This window comes from Lissotriton helveticus, chromosome 2_1 (genome assembly GCF_964261635.1).
Source record: "Lissotriton helveticus chromosome 2_1, aLisHel1.1, whole genome shotgun sequence".
Lineage (NCBI taxonomy): Eukaryota > Metazoa > Chordata > Amphibia > Caudata > Salamandridae > Lissotriton > Lissotriton helveticus.
The window spans coordinates 1398023966-1398044268 of NC_136059.1; the positions used below are offsets into that span (position 1 = coordinate 1398023966).

The 20303-nt window shown below is 47.7% G+C and overlaps 1 protein-coding gene across 1 annotated transcript in view; it reads left to right on the top strand.

Moving 5' to 3' along the window:
- LOC144820261 (dynein axonemal heavy chain 6-like) overlaps nt 1-20303 on the top strand; it is a 1187310-nt gene that overhangs the window by 641909 nt on the left and 525098 nt on the right. The window contains exon 23 of the mRNA XM_078677850.1: nt 14359-14455. Coding sequence (XP_078533976.1) covers nt 14359-14455 — 97 coding nt within the window. The remainder of the gene's footprint in view (nt 1-14358; nt 14456-20303) is intronic.

Genomic DNA, 20303 nt, shown 5'->3' on the forward strand with positions numbered 1-20303 from the left:
CCTAGCTTTTAAGACAATATTCCTGATTGCAATCACTTCCACTAGGATGGTGAGTGAGTTGCAAGCCCTTATCTCCAAGCCTCCATTTACTTCAGTCTATGCTGATATGATGGGTCTTAGGTCCAGAGCTGCTTTCCACCTAGGACAATCCATCAGTTTACCCACTTTCTATCCTCCCCCTTCCACGGAGGAGGGGAGACTCTATTGCCTGGATCCTAAGAGGCCGGTCAGCTTCTACCTGGACAGGACTAAGGACCTCAGTTTGGATGACTAACTCTTCATCGGATATGTAGGCAATATGAAGGGCAAGGCTGTCCACAAGAGAAAACTGTCCAGGTGGATCATCCTCTGTATCAAGATGTGCTACACCTTGGCCAAGTAGGATCCTCCTGAAGGTATTCAAGCTCATTCTATCAGAGCTAAGTCTTTTTCTTCAGCTTTAGCTAGAGGTGTCCCTGTGGTAGACATCTGCAAGGCGGCAACTTGGACCTCCCTCCACACTTTTGCAAAACACTATTGCTTTGATTCAGAGGTGAGGAGGGAAGGCCATTTTGCACATTCTGTGCTGCAGGATTTTTTTGTATAGGTAGGCAGGCACCCTCCGCCAGCAGTGGGACTCCTCGGGGGTTTAATTCAAAAGATGAGGAATACACAGGCAGATGTATCCAGCAGAAGAACAATTTACTTACCTTTGGTAGCACTTTTTCTGGTGGATACACTATCTGCCTGTAGATTCCTCACTGATTCCCCCCACCTCCCCGTTGCCTGCCTGCTTAGACCGAAAAATAATCAATGTATATTTATGTGGTTTAAATCATGTGAAGCTTAACTCCACGAAATGTCTATAATGAGAAATTTCCAGTTTTTGCTAAGTTTGTATGCTATGTATAATTGTGTAGCATGCAGTTTCACCCTTTCGCCCCACGAAGGCACGGACTAAATAGGTGCAACTGACGTCAGCATGCTGACAAGGCCTTCCTAGGGTTCCAATGACGTCAGAACTGAGTCGCTTGCAGAGGCCTTCCATTGTGACATCCTCGTCAACGTGGGAGACCTGAGGAGCAAAGTTGCTGTGGAATGCTGCACTTGGGGGTAATTCAAAAGGTGAAGAATCCACTGGCCGATACTGTATCCACCAGACAAAAGAGATACTGAAGGTAAGTAACTTGTTCAACTGCAGCTCATGCGATAACTTGCTGGGATGAGTATGAGGCTAATTTGGGGACCCTATACACTTAAATGATATACATCTAATATTTCAACACTAAATACAATTCCCAGTATGAATACATGCTAACCAAAGTTGGATAATTGAAACCCTTGAGAGCAAAACATATAACATACACTTAATTTCCCTAAATAGCATTGATTGTTTTACTCAAACTTAATTCACACTTAGGGGCTGATTTTGATGTTGTGTGACCGCCACCAACAGTTCGTCAGTAACGGTCTCACCAACAGACAGCCCTTCGGTCCAACCGATGCATTATGATGCAGGCTCTTGGACCAAAACCATTGGTGGGGGAGGGGGAGCTGTCACCTCCTACAGGATCTATGATCTCGTCAGAGCAGCGGTCGGAATTGTAGCCCTTGAATGGTGGAGGTGCAAGGCAGGCACTGCCTTCGGGATTATGATGTTCCTTTTTGACAGCCTTTTCATAGTGGTCCGTCCGCAATGAAAAGGCTGTCGGAAAGGGACTTTGCAGAACCCCGTCACTCATGCTGGAGGCACATTTAGTGCCCCAGCGCACATCCATGGACCGTTTGACATGCACCATGTGGTGAATGGATGTGCACAAAGTGCTCTTTTACAGTGCGACTTGTGCTGCAGTCTTTTCACTGGGCCGCAGCACAAGCCGCCATGTTAAAGAGCACTTTCCCGATTGCCAACACGGCAGCCGCATCCTAATTTGACGGTTAGACTGCCCAAGCCGTGCGTGGACGCGGTGCATTCCGATCTCGGAATAGAGGCCAGAAGTCATCTACCACACTGCCCCCAGCAGCCACCGCTTGCAAGCACTCCTAGGCTGATTCTGCGGGACCACACTACTCTGGTTGGTAGGATAATTTGTCATCATCTCTCCCTCTGGAGATCCATAACATCGGACAAGTAGGTCTTCCAGATCATCCAGGAGGGCTATTCTCTACCTTTTCTTTCTTTCTTTTCCTCCTACTATTCTGCCAAGTCAGGAACGGTTGACCCAGGATTCGTCTGAAATGGCTCCAGGAGGAAGTTACACTCTCTTGGCCAAGGGAGCTATTGAAAGGGTCCTGGTTTCAGAAGTAGGCAGTGGTTGTTATTTCAGCTACTTTCTCATTCCAAAGAAGAACAAGGGGCTTCAACCCATTTTAGATCTTCGGACCGTCAATCTCTTCCTCAAAAAGGAGAAATTCTAAATGCTCACTCTTGCTCAGGTCTTGTCTGCTCTAGACCAGGAAGGCGGGGTGGTAGCGCTGGACCTGCAGGATGCTGTTTTTCACATTCCCATCCTGCCGCGCCACAGGAATTACCTGCGGTTCATTATAGGCTGCTAGCACTTTCTGTTTCCGTGCTCCCCTTCGGCCTTATCAATGCCCCTCAGGTGTTCACCAAGGTGATGGGGGTGGTCGCAGCTCATCTGCGCAGGTTAGAGGTGTTGGTTTTCCCCTACCTTTATGACTAGCTGTTGAAGGCGTCCTCATCGCAGGCAGTCGCCTTCCAACTTCAGACTATGGTAAACATCCTGCATTCGCTGGAGTTCTCTATAAACGTGTGGCGCCGCGGCCAGGGCAACTGACGCTGGAATCTGGGGACCACGGTTCGATCCCCGGCTCCGGCGGCAGGGTAGCCCAGCACCATGTGACTCTGGGCAATAGCTCGCTTAATCTTCCCGACGGCCCCCAGCGCCTAGAGACCCTTACGGGTGATTGTGCGCTTTACAAATGTGGACTTTTTTTATAAACGTGCCAAAGTCACACCTGACTCCTTCTCAGATGCTCCCTTTCTTGGAGCTGTTCTGGACACAGTGCAGTTTTGGGCTTATCCTGCCAAGCAGCAAGTCCAGGATATTCAGGCTATGATTCTAATATTTCAGCCTCTATCCTGGATTTTGGTAAGACTGACTCTGAGGTTGTTGGGCCTCATGGCCTCCTGCATCCTGTTAGTAAGACACACAAGATGGTAAATGCAAGCTCTGAATGGGACTTGAAGTTCCAATGGGCACAGCACTGGGGAAATTTCACTGATATGCTTCAGATCTTGGAAGGAACTGCAAAAGATCTACAGTGGTGGTTGACAAACTGTGATTGGATCAACGGCAGACCCCTCTCCCTTCCCCAACCACATCTCACAGTCATGACAGATGCGTCAGGGGACACTGGTCTCCGGCGGTCTTGCAGCTCCGCATAATTTTGTTGGAGCTCCGAGCGATTTGTTGCCATTGAAAGCATTTCTTCCCTCTGTCAAGGGGAAGCTAGTGCAGGTGTACACGGACAACACCACCGCCATGTGTTACTGCAACATGTGGGCAGGGTGGGGTCATGGACCCTTTGTTGAGAGGCCCTGCTTCTCTGGACATGGCTGGAACAGCAAGGCATAACCCTGGTGGTTCAACACCTGGCATGTTCTCTGAACGCCAGGGTGGATGAACTCAGCCGTCGATGCCTAGCAGATCACAAATGGTATCTCCAGTCGGAGGTGCTGCATGGTCTCTTTCAGCAGTGGGGAGAACCTTGGTTAGAGTTGGTTGCCTCTGAAGAGAACACGCAGTGTCAGCAGTACTGCACACTGGATTTTCCAAGGCGGCTATCGCTCGGCGACGCCTTTCATCGAAAGTGGAGTTCAGGCCTGTTGTACACCTATCCGCCCATACCACTCCAACCCAGGGTTCTGAAGCAGTTCAGGAGCGACCGGGCCCAAGTTATTCTTGTGGCTCCAGACTGGGCAAGGAAAGTCTGGTATCTAGAGCTTCTGAGACTGAGTGTTTATCCTCCGATAAGACTTCCCCTTCAGGAGGATCATCTGTAGCAGCAGTAGGGGAGGGTTCTCCACCTGGATCTGTCAACTCTACGCCTCCATGCGTGGAGACTGAGCGGCCACAGTTGATAGCCTTTGACCTTCCTCCCGAAGTCTGTAAAATTATTCTGGAAGTCAGACGTCCTTCCACTAAGACGGTATATGCCTGCCGTTTGCAGAAATGTATATTATACTGTACAGAAACGTCCATTCACCCCCTTTCTGCTTCTCTTTCTACTGTCCTTTTATTCATTCTAACCCTTGCCCAGCAGGGCTCTGCCTTTGGAACTCTCACGGGTTACCTTTCTGCTCTGTCTGCATTTTTGCGGCTGCCAGACAAGTCCTCTCTCGTCAAGCCTCCTATTGTAAATAGATTTCTAAAAGGGCTGGCTCACTTGTTTTCACCCACGCCATTTGTTATATCACAGTGGGTCCTTAATTTGGTCCTCACTTACCTGATGAGTGCTTCCTTTTAGCCTTTACATAACTGTCCCCTCCCACTGTTGACCATCAAAAGAGCCTTTTTAGTGGCGATTACTTCTGCCCGGAGAGTGAGTGAGTTGCAGGCGTTTTCTTGCATGCCTCTCTATCTGATGTCTTTTCCAGACAAAGTGGTGCTTTGCACCCAGGCAACATTTTTACCAAAGGCTGTGACCCCCATTCCATCTAGGTCAATCCTTCACGTTGCCCACCTTCTTTGCTCCCCTGCATCCCTCTAAAGAGAAAGGAGGGGGGCGTGGCTAAGATGGCAGCAATATAGGACGTGGAATCCTGTTCCTCCGGCGCTGCCAAGTTTTATCCTTGTTATATCTCCCACCTCTGGTGCCATCTGACGGTCTGCGGTGGGGGAGGGGCACTGGCAACCTGTCCTGCATCAGCAGACCGAGTCTTCATAGCCGAAACCTTCTTTTTGCGGTCCGCCGCGGTGGAGTGCGGCAGCGGCCTATTGGGCCTGTGGGTGTGTGCGGTCCCGCCGGAGGTGCCGTAGCGGTCGACGCAACCTGGAAGTGCTGCTCTGCGGTGGCGGATGAGGACGCGGGCCAGTAAAGTGCCCTCCTACAAGCTGATCGTAGAGGGGGAAGCGATGACGCAGCCCGAGTTGTCGCTGTAGTGAGGTGGAGCGCGCCGGTGTCATTTTGTGGTTCTCCTGCCACTGGTTGGCCTTGAGCTCGGGGCAGGCTGTGGCGGGCTGCGGCGGTAGAGGGCTGGGGCCCAATCATGAGTGAGGGGATTTATCCTGAGCACTTCCCCAGCTGTAGAGCTCTGTGTTAACCCCTGTTGGCCCCGGTGCGGCGGAAGCGCCGAGCTCCGATCCACCGACAAGACGGAGGTGAGCGCGCCTGGTGTGTGCGGCGCGGCTTGGTGGGCTCGCTCCCGGTCCGTAGGTCGGCGGATGCAGGATTTTGAAGGGCAGAGCTGTCTGCACACTTGAGTAAAGTGCCCTCCTACAAGCTGATCGGAGAGGGGGAAGCGATGACGCGGCCTGAGTTGTCGCTGTAGTGAGGTGGAGCGCGCCGGTGTCATTTTGTGGCTCTCCTGCCACTGGTTGGCCCTGAGCTCGGGGCAGGCTGTGGCGGTGGCGGGCTGCGGCGGTAGAGGGCTGGGGCCCAATCATGAGTGAGGGGATTTATCCTGAGCGCTTCCCCAGCTGTAGAGCTCTGTGTTAACCCCTGTTGGCCCCGGTGCGGCGGAAGCGCCGAGCTCCGATCCACCGACGAGACGGAGGTGAGCGCGCCTGGTGTGTGCAGCGCGGCTTGGTGGGCTCGCTCCCGGTCCGTAGGTCGGCGGATGCAGGATTTTGAAGGGCAGAGCTGTCTGCACACTTGAGTACCACATGGCCTGTGGCGCTGCATTAAGAGCAACTATGGGGCGGTGGCTGGGGGTCGCCTCCTGCTATGTACAGGCTGCCAGGCCCCTGCGGGCCGCTTGGGCCTACATGCAAGGTGTGCCGGATCTGCAATGTGAGAGGCCCCCCAGCTGAGATTCTCTGTGCACCGGGGTGCATCGTCTTGGCCGGCCCTGGAGTCTCGGAGCGAGGTGGTCTTCGAGCATACTGATTCGGCATAGATTGCAGAGATTGCGGACCTGGTGCTCCCTTGGGCTCCTGAAGCACACCTGGAAGCAAAGTGGTTCAGAAGGCCGGGAGTCTTCCAGGTGGTGGGGGATCTGGGTGGTGACCCAGTAAAGAGAGCTCTTTGTTGGGGGCCCCAGCGGAGTGCGGCAGCGGTGGGGGCACACCAGCGTAAGGCTGGGTCTGGGACGGCCCTGGTCGGTCCGCGGATTGGCAGACGGCACGCGCCTGAACCGTGGGTCAGTTGGCCGCAATAGTCTGGAGCTCTGCATGAGGTATGCTTGGCTCGCCAGACGGCTGACCCCCGGGCATAGAGCAGAGCGAGTGGTGAGTGCACGCGGTGCCCGCATGTGTCCTAGCGCACCTAACAGTGGAGGAAGGGGTCCTGAGGTGAGACTCTGCGGTTTGCACATCAGCATTTGGAGTGACGTAGGCTGCGGACCTAGTCTGGGCGCGGCGACACGCTGAGTGTCGGACTGGGCCTACCTGAGGAGTAGCAGCTGGCAAGCTACCAGGACACGGCATGGCTGAGAAGTGGGTCGACAAAGGAGTGATTTTCTCTCCCCTATTCTGGTTAGGTCTACGCTGACGGAGCAGTCATGGTGCCCTCCAGGGCTATTGAAGTAGCAGTCACGTGAACAGCGGTTAGAGCAGAGGATAAGTGACAGCCGAGGGACAACTTAATAGACGGGCCTGGAGTGAAGCCTTACCGGTCTGCAAGTCAGCGGACGGCTGGTTTTGGAGTGGTTCTGCGCAGAGGAGCACGCAGGGCTTCTCCGTTCGGAAGGAGCGCAGGGCTAGTGAAGACTGCACCGACGGTGCTACTTCATGTGGCTGCTGAGACCTGTTGGGCTCGTGAAGAGAGGTGTGAGCCATGGCTGCAGTGCGAGGTTGTAAAGAAAAATCGCGAAAGGAGCTCCTACTGAAACAGACCGTACACGGATACTCCCATGTCCTTTGTCCAGTTTCGTGCAAGAGTGGGAGCCAACGGCTCCCTGAACTGGTTTGAACTGGAGTATACAAGGAGGGCACCAAGTGTGCCCTTCAAGCAGTCTCAGTGGCACTGGCAACAGCCCCCACCTAGCCCCAATATACTAAACCTGGTTAAGGAGGTGGTCACACCTCCCTGTGACAGGATATCTATTGTTCTGCCTCCCCCTGCTTGAGCCTGGCTCAGCAAGAGGAGGGCAGAATCATGTCTCGGGTTGGCAGCAGCCCTAGTTTGCTGTCCAGTTCTCGAACACTGGCACTAGGAGCAGTGGGCCTCCCGGAGGAGCTTTACAGTGCATGGAATCATAACTCCCACCCTGTTTATGGTGTGAGGGGTATTGGCCTGATTCCAACATGTTTGATACAAAACATGACAGGGTTCATTACAGCCAGTTTAGAGATCATTGTCGCGTAATGCAGCATGGCCACTCTATATGTCTTAATGGCTGATGCTCTTACAACCCGGGAAAATGGACTCTGAAGGTTGTAGGGGCGTCCCGCTCATGCAGGGGCACCCTCACACTTAAAGCCAAGCAACCTGCCTTCAGGATTGAAAGGCCTGCCTTAGGGGTGACTTGTAGGTTTTAAGTGTAGTGACCTCAGATATAGAGAAACCTATATCTGTCGTAAGTGGTGCTAGCATCAGCTTAAACAGGCTGCAATGGCAATGGTCTCCCTTGGATGGCATAATACATTCTTCAGCCCATGGGAGATCCCTGGTGTACCTGTGCCCTGAGTACCTTTGGACATAGAAGGGTACGCCAGTGGCCAATCTGGGGTATACCTTATTACTCACCATATCCAATTTAGGAGAGAAAGCACAGAGATTGGGGTCCTGATTAACAGGATCCCAGCCAGACTAGTCAGAAACAGCGTAACACCAGGGAAAAATTCGGGAGTAACCATAAAAGCAGATCCTACTTTCCTACAGATCTTAGCAAAAACAATCTACAGGAAAGCAATACAAAAATAAAAACGTGCTATAAGACAGGCTAGATTCTTATACTTCAATGCAAAGATAGAAAACGCCGCTAACGTGTCCCAGGAATATTTGAAGCTGGTGAATAGCTTTATGAAATCACCTACAAGCTCCGTATGCCTCCCACTATCGGGAGAACGCTGCAATATGTTTACCAATTTGTTCCTCAATAAAGTAAATACAATTCTTTAACCCTTGCTGAAAACCCTGACCCCATCTAACCCCACACGTAGGTTCATCAAGCATAACCAAAATAACCTTGTTTCCTGGGAGGAGTCCCTGAAGAAACCCTAAAGTTCATAAAATCAGGATCACCACATGATTTGCCCCCCCCATATATTCTGAGCAGAGGTGGCATTACTTTCCTGTCCATTCTAATGGATATTTGTTATCACTCCTTGGACAATGATAATGTTTCCCCGTGTGGAAACATGTTTTTGTCAAACCCTTACTGAAAAAACTCTCAGCCAGTTTTCCTGGCAGAAACTTTAGACTAATCTACTTATTCTCGTTAGCAAGCAAATTACTTGAAAAACACATGACCAAACATCTTTCTGTTTTTTGGGAAACTCACGCTATTCTCCATCCCACCCAAACAGGTTTTATACCAGTCAGCAGCACTGAGACTGCCCTGCTAGTAGGCACTGAAGAACTGCTGTCACTTTTGGACCTAGACTGCCCAGAAGCCATGATAATGCAAGACCTGAGTGCTGCCATTGACACCGTCTCACATTCAGTCATCATTCAGACAATGAAGGAAGCTGGAAACTCTGCGGCCACACTAAAATGGCTAACAGCTTTCCTGGAAAATAGGAGCTTCCATATCATGGAAGAAACCTTTTCTCAGCCAGTCACCCCTTTCAATGTGTGGTCCCACAGGGCTCTTCCCTGAGCCCTACACTATTTAATCTACACGTGCTTCCCATGGGGGAGATCGTGCAAGTACACGGTCCCGAACTTGGGACTTAAAACCTAATGGTATAAAAGACAGAAGCTCTAGTCGTTGGTAACAACACTTCAAGCTGGATGGAACTTCATTATTATTAAAAAAATATTTATAACGCGCACTATCACCATCGGTTTCTTGGCGCTCATTGACAGGTAGCGTGGACCAGAGGCTGAAGGGTTAGTCATATGCGGCTTGGAAGAGCAGGGTTTTTAAAAGTCTACGGAAACAATCGTACTTTGGGCAAAGACGAAGTGAGAGTGGAAGGGAGTTCCAAGTGGAGGGGGCCAGAAAGGAGAAGCTCAGGCCGCCATGCTTTTTTCTTTTGAATCTAGGGATCTCGAGAAAGTTTAATGAGGCTGAGCGAAGAGTTCTGATCGGGATATGACCGGACAGGGCCGAAGTAATGAAGGCAGGAGCTGCATCCGACAGGGCCTTGAAGGTAGTACATGCCATTTTAAACGTGCAGCGTTTAGAAACTGGAAGCCAGTGCAGACTACGGAGGAGGGGAGTGACGTGCTGATGTTTGGGCTGGTGGAAAATCAGGCGGGCAGCCTGATTCTGCACCAGCTGCAGTCGTTGGAGATGATATGCAGGAATACCTACATATAAAATGTTCGCATAATCGAGCCTGGAGGTGATAAGCGCAATAACCACTTGGGTCAGGGCTTCTTTGCTAAGATACCTGCTGATCTTACGGATCCGCCTGAGGTGGAAGAAACAGGCAGAAGTGACCGCATTAATATGCGGTCTCATAGATAGGTCTTCAGAGATGATCACCCCCAGGCTTTTGACTGAACTCACGGGGGAGGGTGCAAGCCCCAAGGATGTTGGCCAAAAGGTGGGATTCCAAGGATGATTGGGGCCTCCTACCAAAACAAGCTCAGTTTTGGTAGGGTTCAGCTTTAAATGGCTGTGGTGCATCCACTCCGCTATGGTCAGCATGATGGTCTGGAAATTGGTCCGGGAGGAAGGGAGGGGATCTATGGGAAAAATTAACTGAAGATCGTCCGCATAATTATAAATTGTGACAGGGGAGTTGCGGAGGGAAGCTAAAAGTGGTTGGAGGTACAAATTAAAAAGGAGAGGAGATAGTGCTGAACCCTGTGGAACACCGCAGGGAAGGGGAGTGTAAGGGGCGGAGAAAGTGGAAAGGTGAACAGACTGTGAACGCTGGTAGAGGAAAGATCTGAGCCAGTCAAGGGCCACTCCCTGAATGCCGGCGTTTTGGACACGGTCGATCAAGGTGGTGTGATCGACCGTGTCGAATGCCGCCGAAAGATCTAATAGGACAAGGGCTTGAGAGATGTTTTTGTCTGCTCCTTTCCTAAGGGTGTCCATGACAGCTACTATGACCGCCTCGGTGGAGTGGAGGGGTCTGAAACCCGCTTGTTGGGGGTCTAAGAAGGATGATTTCTCTATAAAAGAGCTCAGACAGCGGGTGACATAGGTCTCCAAGATCTTTCCTAGGTATGGCAAGAGGGAGATCGGTCTGTAATTACTGAGGATTGTGGGGTCTGCATTAGGTTTCTTTAATATAGGTAGAACGGCAGCTTGCTTGAAAGAAGATGGGACCTCCCCGATAGCAAGGGAGTTCAGTGGCCAGAATACCTTTGAAAGCTTCTAAGCCCACCTGAGCAGTCAAGAACTGTGGTTTTTGGGTTGATGATAAACTTTCTTTGGAAACTCAGGCCAGGAAACTTGCTGGAACCAGTTTTGAAATTTTGAGAACTCTAAGAAAACTGCTACATTGGCTGCCACCATCTTCTAGGAGAGTGATCGTGCAGGGACTGATTAACTCTCGCCTAGATTATGGAAACTCCCTTTATCTTGGATGTTACAAGTATGTGATAAAAAGACTACACGTTGTTCATAATGTGGCAGCTTGGACTCTTTAAAAAAAAATACCCAAACACCAGTCGGATTCACCAGATTTAGCCCCCCCTGCACTGGCTTCCTCAGCAGAAAATAATCCATTTTAAGGCACTGTCCATCGCCCTTCGGGCTGTGCATGGGAACTTTCAACTCCTCATTAAGTAACTACTTAATCCTTACATTTCCAGGAGGTCTCTATGGTCCGGGAATCTAAAGATTCTGGCAGTGCCTCAGATTAACAAGACAAGATACGGCGGTCGATCCTTAACTTACCTGGTTTCTAAACTCTGGAACTACCTCCCGCTGTCCTGAGAATGAACCAATCTGAATCCAGTTTTAGAAAACTCCTGAAACCACCTTTTTTTTAGTCTCCTGTTATTATTTTAAGTACATGTAGAAGCTGGCATGTGTGTTGTTAGTGCTGGGAGGGCCACTTGGGTAGCTATGCACTATACAAAAATGCCAGAATAGAGTAGTATTCTCCTTTTTTAGGTCTCGCCTAGCGATGCAGAGCATGCGCCGCTTGCCTTGGCGAGACCTATAGTCGTCGGTTTGGTGCGCGAAGGGAGACAAACCATGTGCTCGCACGGACAGGCGATGTGCTCGCGCATGGCGTCTCCTCTCTGCTGCACACGCTCCCACCGCATGCTTGTTTTATCCTGTCCGCACTTCACCAGAGCCTGACGGCTTACTGTCTGTCTGCCGCAGTGCGTCGCTATGGAACTGCGTTTTTACAGCTGCTTTCCATGTGGTGCATGCTCTGCATGTTTCCGACATGAACAAGCTTTCTTTACTGCCAGGGATCTTCGAATGAGTAACTGTTCTCTCTTTTGCGTTGGCCACAGGAAGTTCTCCAAATTAAACAGCTGGTTCTCATTAAGGTGGGACCGTGATAAAGTAAGCAGAGAGGTGATTTTCAGTACTTCGTTGTGTGTTTTTTTTGGCTGATTTGTTGTGGTTGTGTATATTTGGCACGGTGTCATCGTTGTACATTACTTACATGTAATGACGTTACCTAGCTGATGTCATCGCTCAGGGAGTCTCGTGTCATTTAGGCCTCGCTATGTTATGGTTTCCGTAAGTGATTGGGAAGGACATTGAAATTCCACAGTGTGGACCTGGGTGACCGATGCAGACAGAGTCTCAGTCTAGCGCTTAGAAGGGAGAGATTCACGTGGTACCGTGCCTACCTTGGTTGTGTGTAATAATCACACTGCGATTTTGGGTAAGTTAGCTGGCTTGTTTGAAATAAATGCAGAATTTACCAGACCATGGTAGTCCGTAGTGAGAGTTGAGAGTGAAGGTCGCCATAAAACAGTAGCGCACATGGAACCCTGGAATTTGATTCTGGCTAAGACATCGTTTTACCTGCAGACTTCTGGTAACACTAGCTTGTTGTTGGATACTGTAGTCTTGGCTTAACTTGGTATATCTCAAACCCATTTTACCAAATTTTGGTTATGGTTATGAATTCACTCTCAAAGTAGCCCGCACATGCATCCAGGGGAACCAGCATATAAGTAAAACTGTAGTTTAAATGTGACAAAAAAGTGCGAGCATTATCCAGGGCTGACCACTTAACGATCGTATGTGTACCTCAAAAAAATCGCAAACAGCTAGCGCTCCGATTAATAGATTTTTTTAAAATTATGAAGCATTAAACAGTGTGACAGTAGTCCGTTTTCATTTACTCACTCCCAGTTAAAAGCAAGGGTTAACTGAATGTAGGGCTTGCCTGTGGGAACAGTTGCGTCAGAGATAACATATATAGGCCCACATGCATCAAGCATTTTTGCAGTCGCAGACGGTGCGATTCCTTAAAATCGGCCGTTTGCGAATGCAAAAGTGCTTGTTGGGATGCATCATGCCATTTTAGAAGTCGCATCTTTTTTACGATTTCTAAAATTGCGTTAGCATTTAAGAAATCGCAATTGTGCGATTTCTTAAATGCTATGCATCATTATAGAAAAATATGCGTTTTTTAAAATTGGAAGTGCAATTTACCACGAAGTTCAACTTCGTGGTAAATTGCGAAATTGATTCAAAATGCACAAAAATGCATTTTTTAAACTGTAAAGTTACACACACACATGTCCTTAGGACATGTGTGTATGTAACTTATGCTGAAAAGTACATTTCAGGGGTGCATGGGGGGGTCCTTTGGACCCCCCCCCTGCACCCATGAAATTTTCTAAGTGCCACTCGCAATTTCCATTGACTCCTATGGGCCTTTTGGCCCATAGGAATCAATGGGAATTGCGAAAATTAAGTTAAGAAATCGGTATTTCTTTGGGATTCGGTAAAAAATGCGATTTTTACCGAATCCCACAAGAATACCGAAAATATTGATGAATATCATTTTGCATTTCTTAATTTGCGATTCCTTATTTTTCGCAAATTAAGAAATGCAAAAAGACACAATGATGCATGTGGGCCATAGTGATGATGTCCCTGTGAAAGGGAAACGCAAGGTCAGGCAGGAGAAGGAACTGCCCATGTGGACAGTTATGTCACAGGCCCTTGTAACTGAGTGTACAGAACTAAAGTTTTTGCTTCGTGTATCTTGAAAACCACTTGAGGAACTTTCATGTCATGTCCTAAAAACGGATAAAACAAGCATTTGCAATGCAAGAGGTCTCGCAGTTTTGTGAGTTTAAGCTATTTGCATTGTAAGTTACAGTGCCTTTTATTTATGTTTTTAAAAAGAAAGCAAACATAAAAGGCATTGTTATTTGCAATGCCAATAGCTCAAACTCGCGTCAATGCGAGACCTATTGTATTGTAAATGCTTGTTCATTTCTAGTTTGGTTGTTGGGTGGTGGGAGTGTGTGCTAATTTACTATTTTCAAATTAATAATAATCGCCAGCCTCAGGTTTGTTGACGTAACATTTGCTGTTTTTCATTAAAATGGCAATAAAGAAAATTGATCCATAAAATAAGTATTGGGGCATGCTCATCATATTGTATGAGAAAGGAATAAGGAACATTGACTGAATTGTATATAGCTTTCAGTTCTTCTTATCTGTGATACTTTGTCCATTGCTTTATTGTCTTCTAGAAGTTACTAAATTCCTTTGCCCATTCCACAAGGGTCTTGTGACTCTTAGCCGCTGTTGAAAAGCAGTTAATACGTTTGGTGTGTAGCCGCTGTTGTAAAGCAGTTAATAAGTTTGGTGTGTACTGGTAGAGATTATAGAGTATTGATGATGAAAGAGAACTTCTCATACGTGAATTAGTAAGATTTTGGCTTCAACATGTAAAATCTTAAATGTTTAGTAATCTTTGAGTAAGTTACCAGATTTGGTAGAGTCGCATGAATAACATTATCAAAGTGAAAAGTTTTCCACTTTTCTTTTAAATTGCAATATTTTGTACTTTGTATTTTGATAGTGTCCCTTTTGAGGCTTTCAGATACTTTAGTAGATTTTTTCTTACAGCTTTTATTATTTTTGTCACATTTTATTGACCCTAGTCTTGAACAATGTTTCTTTTTATGGTACAGGTTTGCTTGAGACTTTCCAGAATAATAATGGTCTTCTTGATGAAATTCAAAAGTGCCTTGAGGCTTACTTGGAATCAAAGAGAGTTATCTTCCCACGGTAAGTAAAAAAATGAATGAAACTAAAATATTCCCTGATTTGTAGATGTATTTCCTTCATTAATTTGAGATAGCAACACTAGTAAATACAATTGCAATGTTTCTATCTTGGCTTCAAAAGTGTTAAAGCAAAAACATTGTGAATGCTGCATTTGTTTTGACTCTTTACATTCCTTGATTTGTTTGCCAATCATGATTACTTCATTCAAATGTAACAAGCAATAAATATGCCCTGATTCCAGATAGAAGCAATAAAGAAATGTAAGCATTTGCCAAACAGATGATCAAGCAAAATAAGTTTTTTCTGTTTTTTTAAACTTTATTTTCTTTATTTGAATGTCAACACAAGTTGTGACTGGCACATTTAGGTCGAATTTTCTGCCAGATCAAAAACACGGCCCGATGACTTTGAACCTTGTTTTTTTAAAATAACTCGGTTCTAGTACCCGCTTTAGAATACCCTTAGCCGCCTCTCCAAAACCTATCTCATAAATAGTCGGTCTATTAGACAACGGAACCTATGCCCTATCTCCTACCATCAGTAGCCCAAAGTGTTGAAACATGGCTGACCAATAATATATTAACAAATTAGGGACCGCCCAACCCCCACGGTCTCTAGGAAGACACATCCACTTAGCTGCCATGCGTAACCGGCGGTATCCCCAGAGGAATCTGTAACACATCCTCTCGGCCCTAACCAAACTCACTTGCGAAAGCTCTAGCGGAATAGTTCTAAATAAATACAAACATTTTGGGAGGACCAGCATTTTAAGTACACTGCAGCGGCCATATAATGAAAGATGCAGGTGATCTAATCTTTTCAGCTTAGCATTAACAGATTCGAGCACTGGAAGGATGTACAAATCAGGAATATTGGCTACTGAGGCGGTGATTTTGACCCCCAAATAGACTGCTTCTGTGACTGCAGGGACATCAGAGGGACACATGGCGGCTGATTGAATAACCTGAGTTTTAGAAACATTTAGCTTATAACCTGATAATAAGCCAAATTGCTCAGCAAGGGTCTTTAGAGCTGCAAAGGCAGGACCGACATCGCTGGTTAAAACCACAATGTCGTCTGCTTAGGCCAGCGTCTTATACTCTGCTCCACTGACCCTAATTGGCAGAATATTTGAATTCCTTTTGATTTTACTAAGAAAAGGTTCAATGTACAGAAAGAAGAGCAAAGGCGAGCACGGACAACCTTGCCTGGTGCCCCTGCCGATGTTAAAAGACCTTGTCTCCTGCCCTGAAATATGAATTGTTGCAGATGGAGAGAAATACAGTGCCCGTATGGCCTGAATAAATTCAATGTTAAAGCCCTTCCGGTGGAGCACTGCTCACAGGAACCCCCAGTAGACCCTGTTGAACGCCTTCTCGGCGTCCAACCGGATCACACCGAGGGGAGACCCCGTAACCTGAGCCCAATCCAATAGGGCAATGACCCGCCGAACATGATCGGCCGTATCCCTGCCAGGGACACGCCCGTGCTGCCGTAGAGAGACTAACGGGGTGATAACCTGCGCAAGCCTAGAACATAGAATTTTTGAGTATATTTTGCTATCTGTATTTATTAATGAGATAGGTCGATAGGATGAGGGGTTTAGCTCGGATTTGTCTTTTTTCTTAAAAAGTACTATTGTGCTTTGCCGCCAAGATTCCGGTATAATACCCCCCTGTGCCACCCTAAAAACTGATAACATATCCTGGCGAATCTCTTGGGAAAACACCCTATAGAATTCTAAAGGGATAGCATCAGGGCCAGAAGCCTTTCCATTGGTCAGGGACTTTATTGCCAGGTCAACCTCCTCCCAAGTAATTGGAGCAGAAAGAGCCTCATTCTGGTCTGCTGTAACTTTGGGAGTATCGATATCCTGGAGAAAGCCTTCCGCCAAAGATTCACTCTGCAGTCCAGCACTCTCTTCCTTGTAGAGCAAACTATAAAACTTCTTAAACACTTCCATAACCCCCTCCTGCTTATCCTGAATACCACCTTCCTGATCTTGAACTCTAACAATTCGATTTGCCAAGCTTTTCTGTTGCAGCCTTTTGGCCAGAACTCTGCCCGAGTTTTCCCCAAATTCGTACATCATCGTACGATATTGCACGTACTTTGCAGCCAAATCTTGACCAAAGAATTCCAATAATTTAGACTTAATTATAGACACCGACTGTTGACTCTTATCATTATTCAGTCCATCCTTAATATTGAGTATTAATTCCATCCCTGCCACCCGCAACTCCTCGACCCGCTCCTTAATCTGCTCCTGAGCGGTCTTCCATCGATAGGCTGCAAAGCTTTTAGTCTCCCCACGCACTGCAGCCTTAAGTGTGTCCCAGACTATACAATCAGAAGCAGTTTTTCTATTAATACTTAAGAATTCAGCGATCCATTAACTCATATGGTCCCGATAAGATTGATCCAACAGTAATTTTCTTTCAAATGTCCACGGCCTAGGAACTCTAACCAACCGACCCCAAGGACACTCCACTATCAATGAATTATGACCTGATAACATTTTTGGGGATACTTCAACAGAGGCCACCCCTACCAGCTGATCAGACAAACAGATAGTACAGCCAAACCATTTTTATTATGGGGGGCAGAATAGTACGTATACCCATCTTTATCTTTATTATGCCTGTACCAGACGTCAGCCAATCCATGCTCTGAAACTAAAGTCTGAAAAGCCTTAAAGACTCTGGGTTTCCTGCCCGAATACCTTTGATCACGTATAAGATTGAAATTGCCGGGCAAATGAATATTCAAATTCCCACACATAACCATTGGGTGCGGCCATGCTGCTAAATCTAGATGTAAACATTTTATAACTTCTGGATCATCTAAGTTTGACCCATATATCTTGCAGATGGAAATGGGTCTACTGTTGATCATAATTTCAGCTACTGCCCATCTGCCTGCACTATCCTCTCTGACTTTTTTACAAGACCCAACTCATCGCTTTAGCAGTATGGTCACACCTCTAATCATAGATGTCTGTCTAGAGCAGGCTATTAAGTCAAACCCAGGGACTTTCAAACACTCTGCCTTCCCCCATGGGCTGTGTGTTTCTTGTAAACACAGAATATCGACTTGCATGGTTTGCGCAATTTTAGATAAAAAGGCCTGCTTTTCTCCATAATTTAGGCCGCAGATATTCCAGGTACTCATATGCAACCTACACTGCCCCATTAAAACATACAGCCTAGTCCCCACTCAGAACAAATATCATCTTTACTCACAAACTCTATCATAGTACCAAAACTATTATTGCCAATGCCACAACTATAATTTAAACCCAAAACCATGTTAACCCCCCAGGACCCCCCCTTTGACCCAAGTCCCCCCCTCCCTTGACCCTGACACTCCCAGAACCCCTAACCACCCCAGCCCTTTAACCCCCCTTGTGAGGCATCAGGAACGAAGTCCTTGTGATGGAATAGGCTGGCTTCCCCTGCTCTCCCCTAGATCCTTCCTCCCATTGCAACCAACATCCAAGGATCTGAACCCATAGCAGCCAAAACAAAATACTAAGCAAAGAAAAATCTATCAATCAGCTCGGCCCCCTGTCTTAGCACCTCAAAACCCCTGAAATGGTGAGCCAGTGAAGCTGGGATTTTTTGGCTAAATAGAATTCAAAAACTCCTTCGCCTGAATTTCCGATAGAAAGAATCTAGTCTGGCCCTAATGAATTATTTTCAACTTTGAGGGATAGAGCAAGAAGGCTTGAGCCCCCTTTGCTTGGAATGGCACTATTAGCTGGCGGAGCTGCCACCTCCTCTTAACAGTTGCCGGACAAAAGTCCGGTCTAACGAAGAACTCGCAATCTTTCCCTACCCTCTTTCTGTCTGCACTAGCTAGGTCATAGACCTTCTCCCTAGCCCAAAAAATTATTTAAACAGATTAATGTTGCCCGAGGCTTATCCCCAGCTGAGCCAGACTTCTGCCTTTGCCTAAAAGGAAAACGATGGGCTTTTTGAACCTCCACCTGCCAGTCCCACTGCGGTAAGTCCGGGAATGCTTCGGAAAAGAGTTCCACGACAAATTGCCTAATGTCCGACCCTTCCCTGCCTTCTGGAATTCCTAAGATCCTTAAGTTGCTCCTCCTGGCCCTATTTTCCAGATCAGTCAGTTTCCAGAGCATGTCGTCCCTTTGTACCTTGATCAGATCAGTAAGACCTTTCTGAGTTGCCAAATCATCCTCCAACGAGGAGATCCTCTCTTCAGCTTCTACGATTCTGACAGCAATATCTGAGCATGTTTTAGCCACTCTTCGGGTGGAGTTCTGCATCCTACGACATGCACCCTGCGTACGGGCACCCTCCTGACGCGTCTCTTCGCGATGTGCCATGATAGACTGATAGATAGTTGACAGCGTTATTTCTCCAGGAGGCACCTGAGGGGGGACTGTAGCACTACCTCCGTCCGCAGCAGTGGCATTACCAATTGAACCAGGCTGCGTGGAAAAAGAATAGTCTCAAACCATCGATCCCAGAAACCCCGGGTCCTTACTTAACAGAAGAGCCCCTTGGTCTTTCAGTTTGATAGCTTTTCGGACAGTACGAGGCCCTCGGGGTGAAGCTTCGTCTTTTGACGCTTCATTGGACTTCCAATCTGCAAGATCACTATCATCATCAGTCCACTCTTTGTCTGGGCCTTCATCCTCTGATGACCCTGTATGGTCGGACATCGAGTAAAATTTGTCTCCCCCTTAGGGCTCCTTTGCATATCCATTAACATCAGGAGGACCATTTGGATGAGCCCCTTGAACAACTGTGCTTACATCAGCAATACTTTGACTAGGCGATTCAGAATTTTGTTGTACACAGATGGCCATAGCTACCAAGTGCTTGACTACATTTCCCATAGTTCCGTTGCCCGGGAGAAGAGCTGTTGACTGGGATTCTCTGTTCCCTTCGCCTTCAGTGATTTTTCCACTGCCCCCGACCTACAACATACTATTGTTTGAATCCGTCCCGTTTGACCCTAATAAGCTATGCTCCGTCTGCTCCTGAAGTCGGGACCCATTTCGCTCACAGGGGGGAGTAGAAACATTACCATTGCACACAGCAGAGATCGCAGGAATAGAGGCTGCTCCAACTGGCTTTGATACGTGTCACTTGCCATTTTGGATGCAACCGACTGCTCCTGCTTGCTGCCGCTGCCACCCACAGGAGTCTTCACTTTCACAGCTTGTACTTTGAACAATGCGGGCAGGGTCTGCTTCCCCTTATCTGCTCCAGCTACCGCCGACTGTACATCGCCAGCGCCTCCAGCAACTGTCTCATCTGCCCTGCGGGCAGCACGAGGCCCCCTCTCTCCGCCAACAGCTTCACCGGGGCTGGCCGCTGGCGCCGCCAGCACTTGAACCTTCACGGTTGTGTTCTTTGCTGGTACTTGAGCCATGATTCCAGACAAACACCACGGTGGGCGCAAAAGGCCAACGCAATTTGGAGGTAATCCCGATAACCTTTTCTGTAATTGTCGCCAAAGCATGACATTTCACTTAGTAGAACCCTTTTTCCACTGTATTAAATTTAGATCACTTTTCTTCACGCTTCAACCATCACAGCAGCAGTAACAACCTAGAATAGGACTAATCATTCAGGAGAGCTCTTACCACCAGCTCACACAGCCGAGTGACCGGCCGCCATCTTGCCCTCAAAGCAAAATATGTTATTTTGTTTTTAAACCACTAGAACATTTAGGTCCTGATTATGAGTCTGGAGGTCCGAGGTCCGCCAGACTCGTGGTGGCATGGCGGTGCAGCCTCCACCACACCAGTGATTCGACTGCCCCATTACAAGTTGGGTGGTCCGATCGCTGATGCCGCCAGGGAACTGCTGTT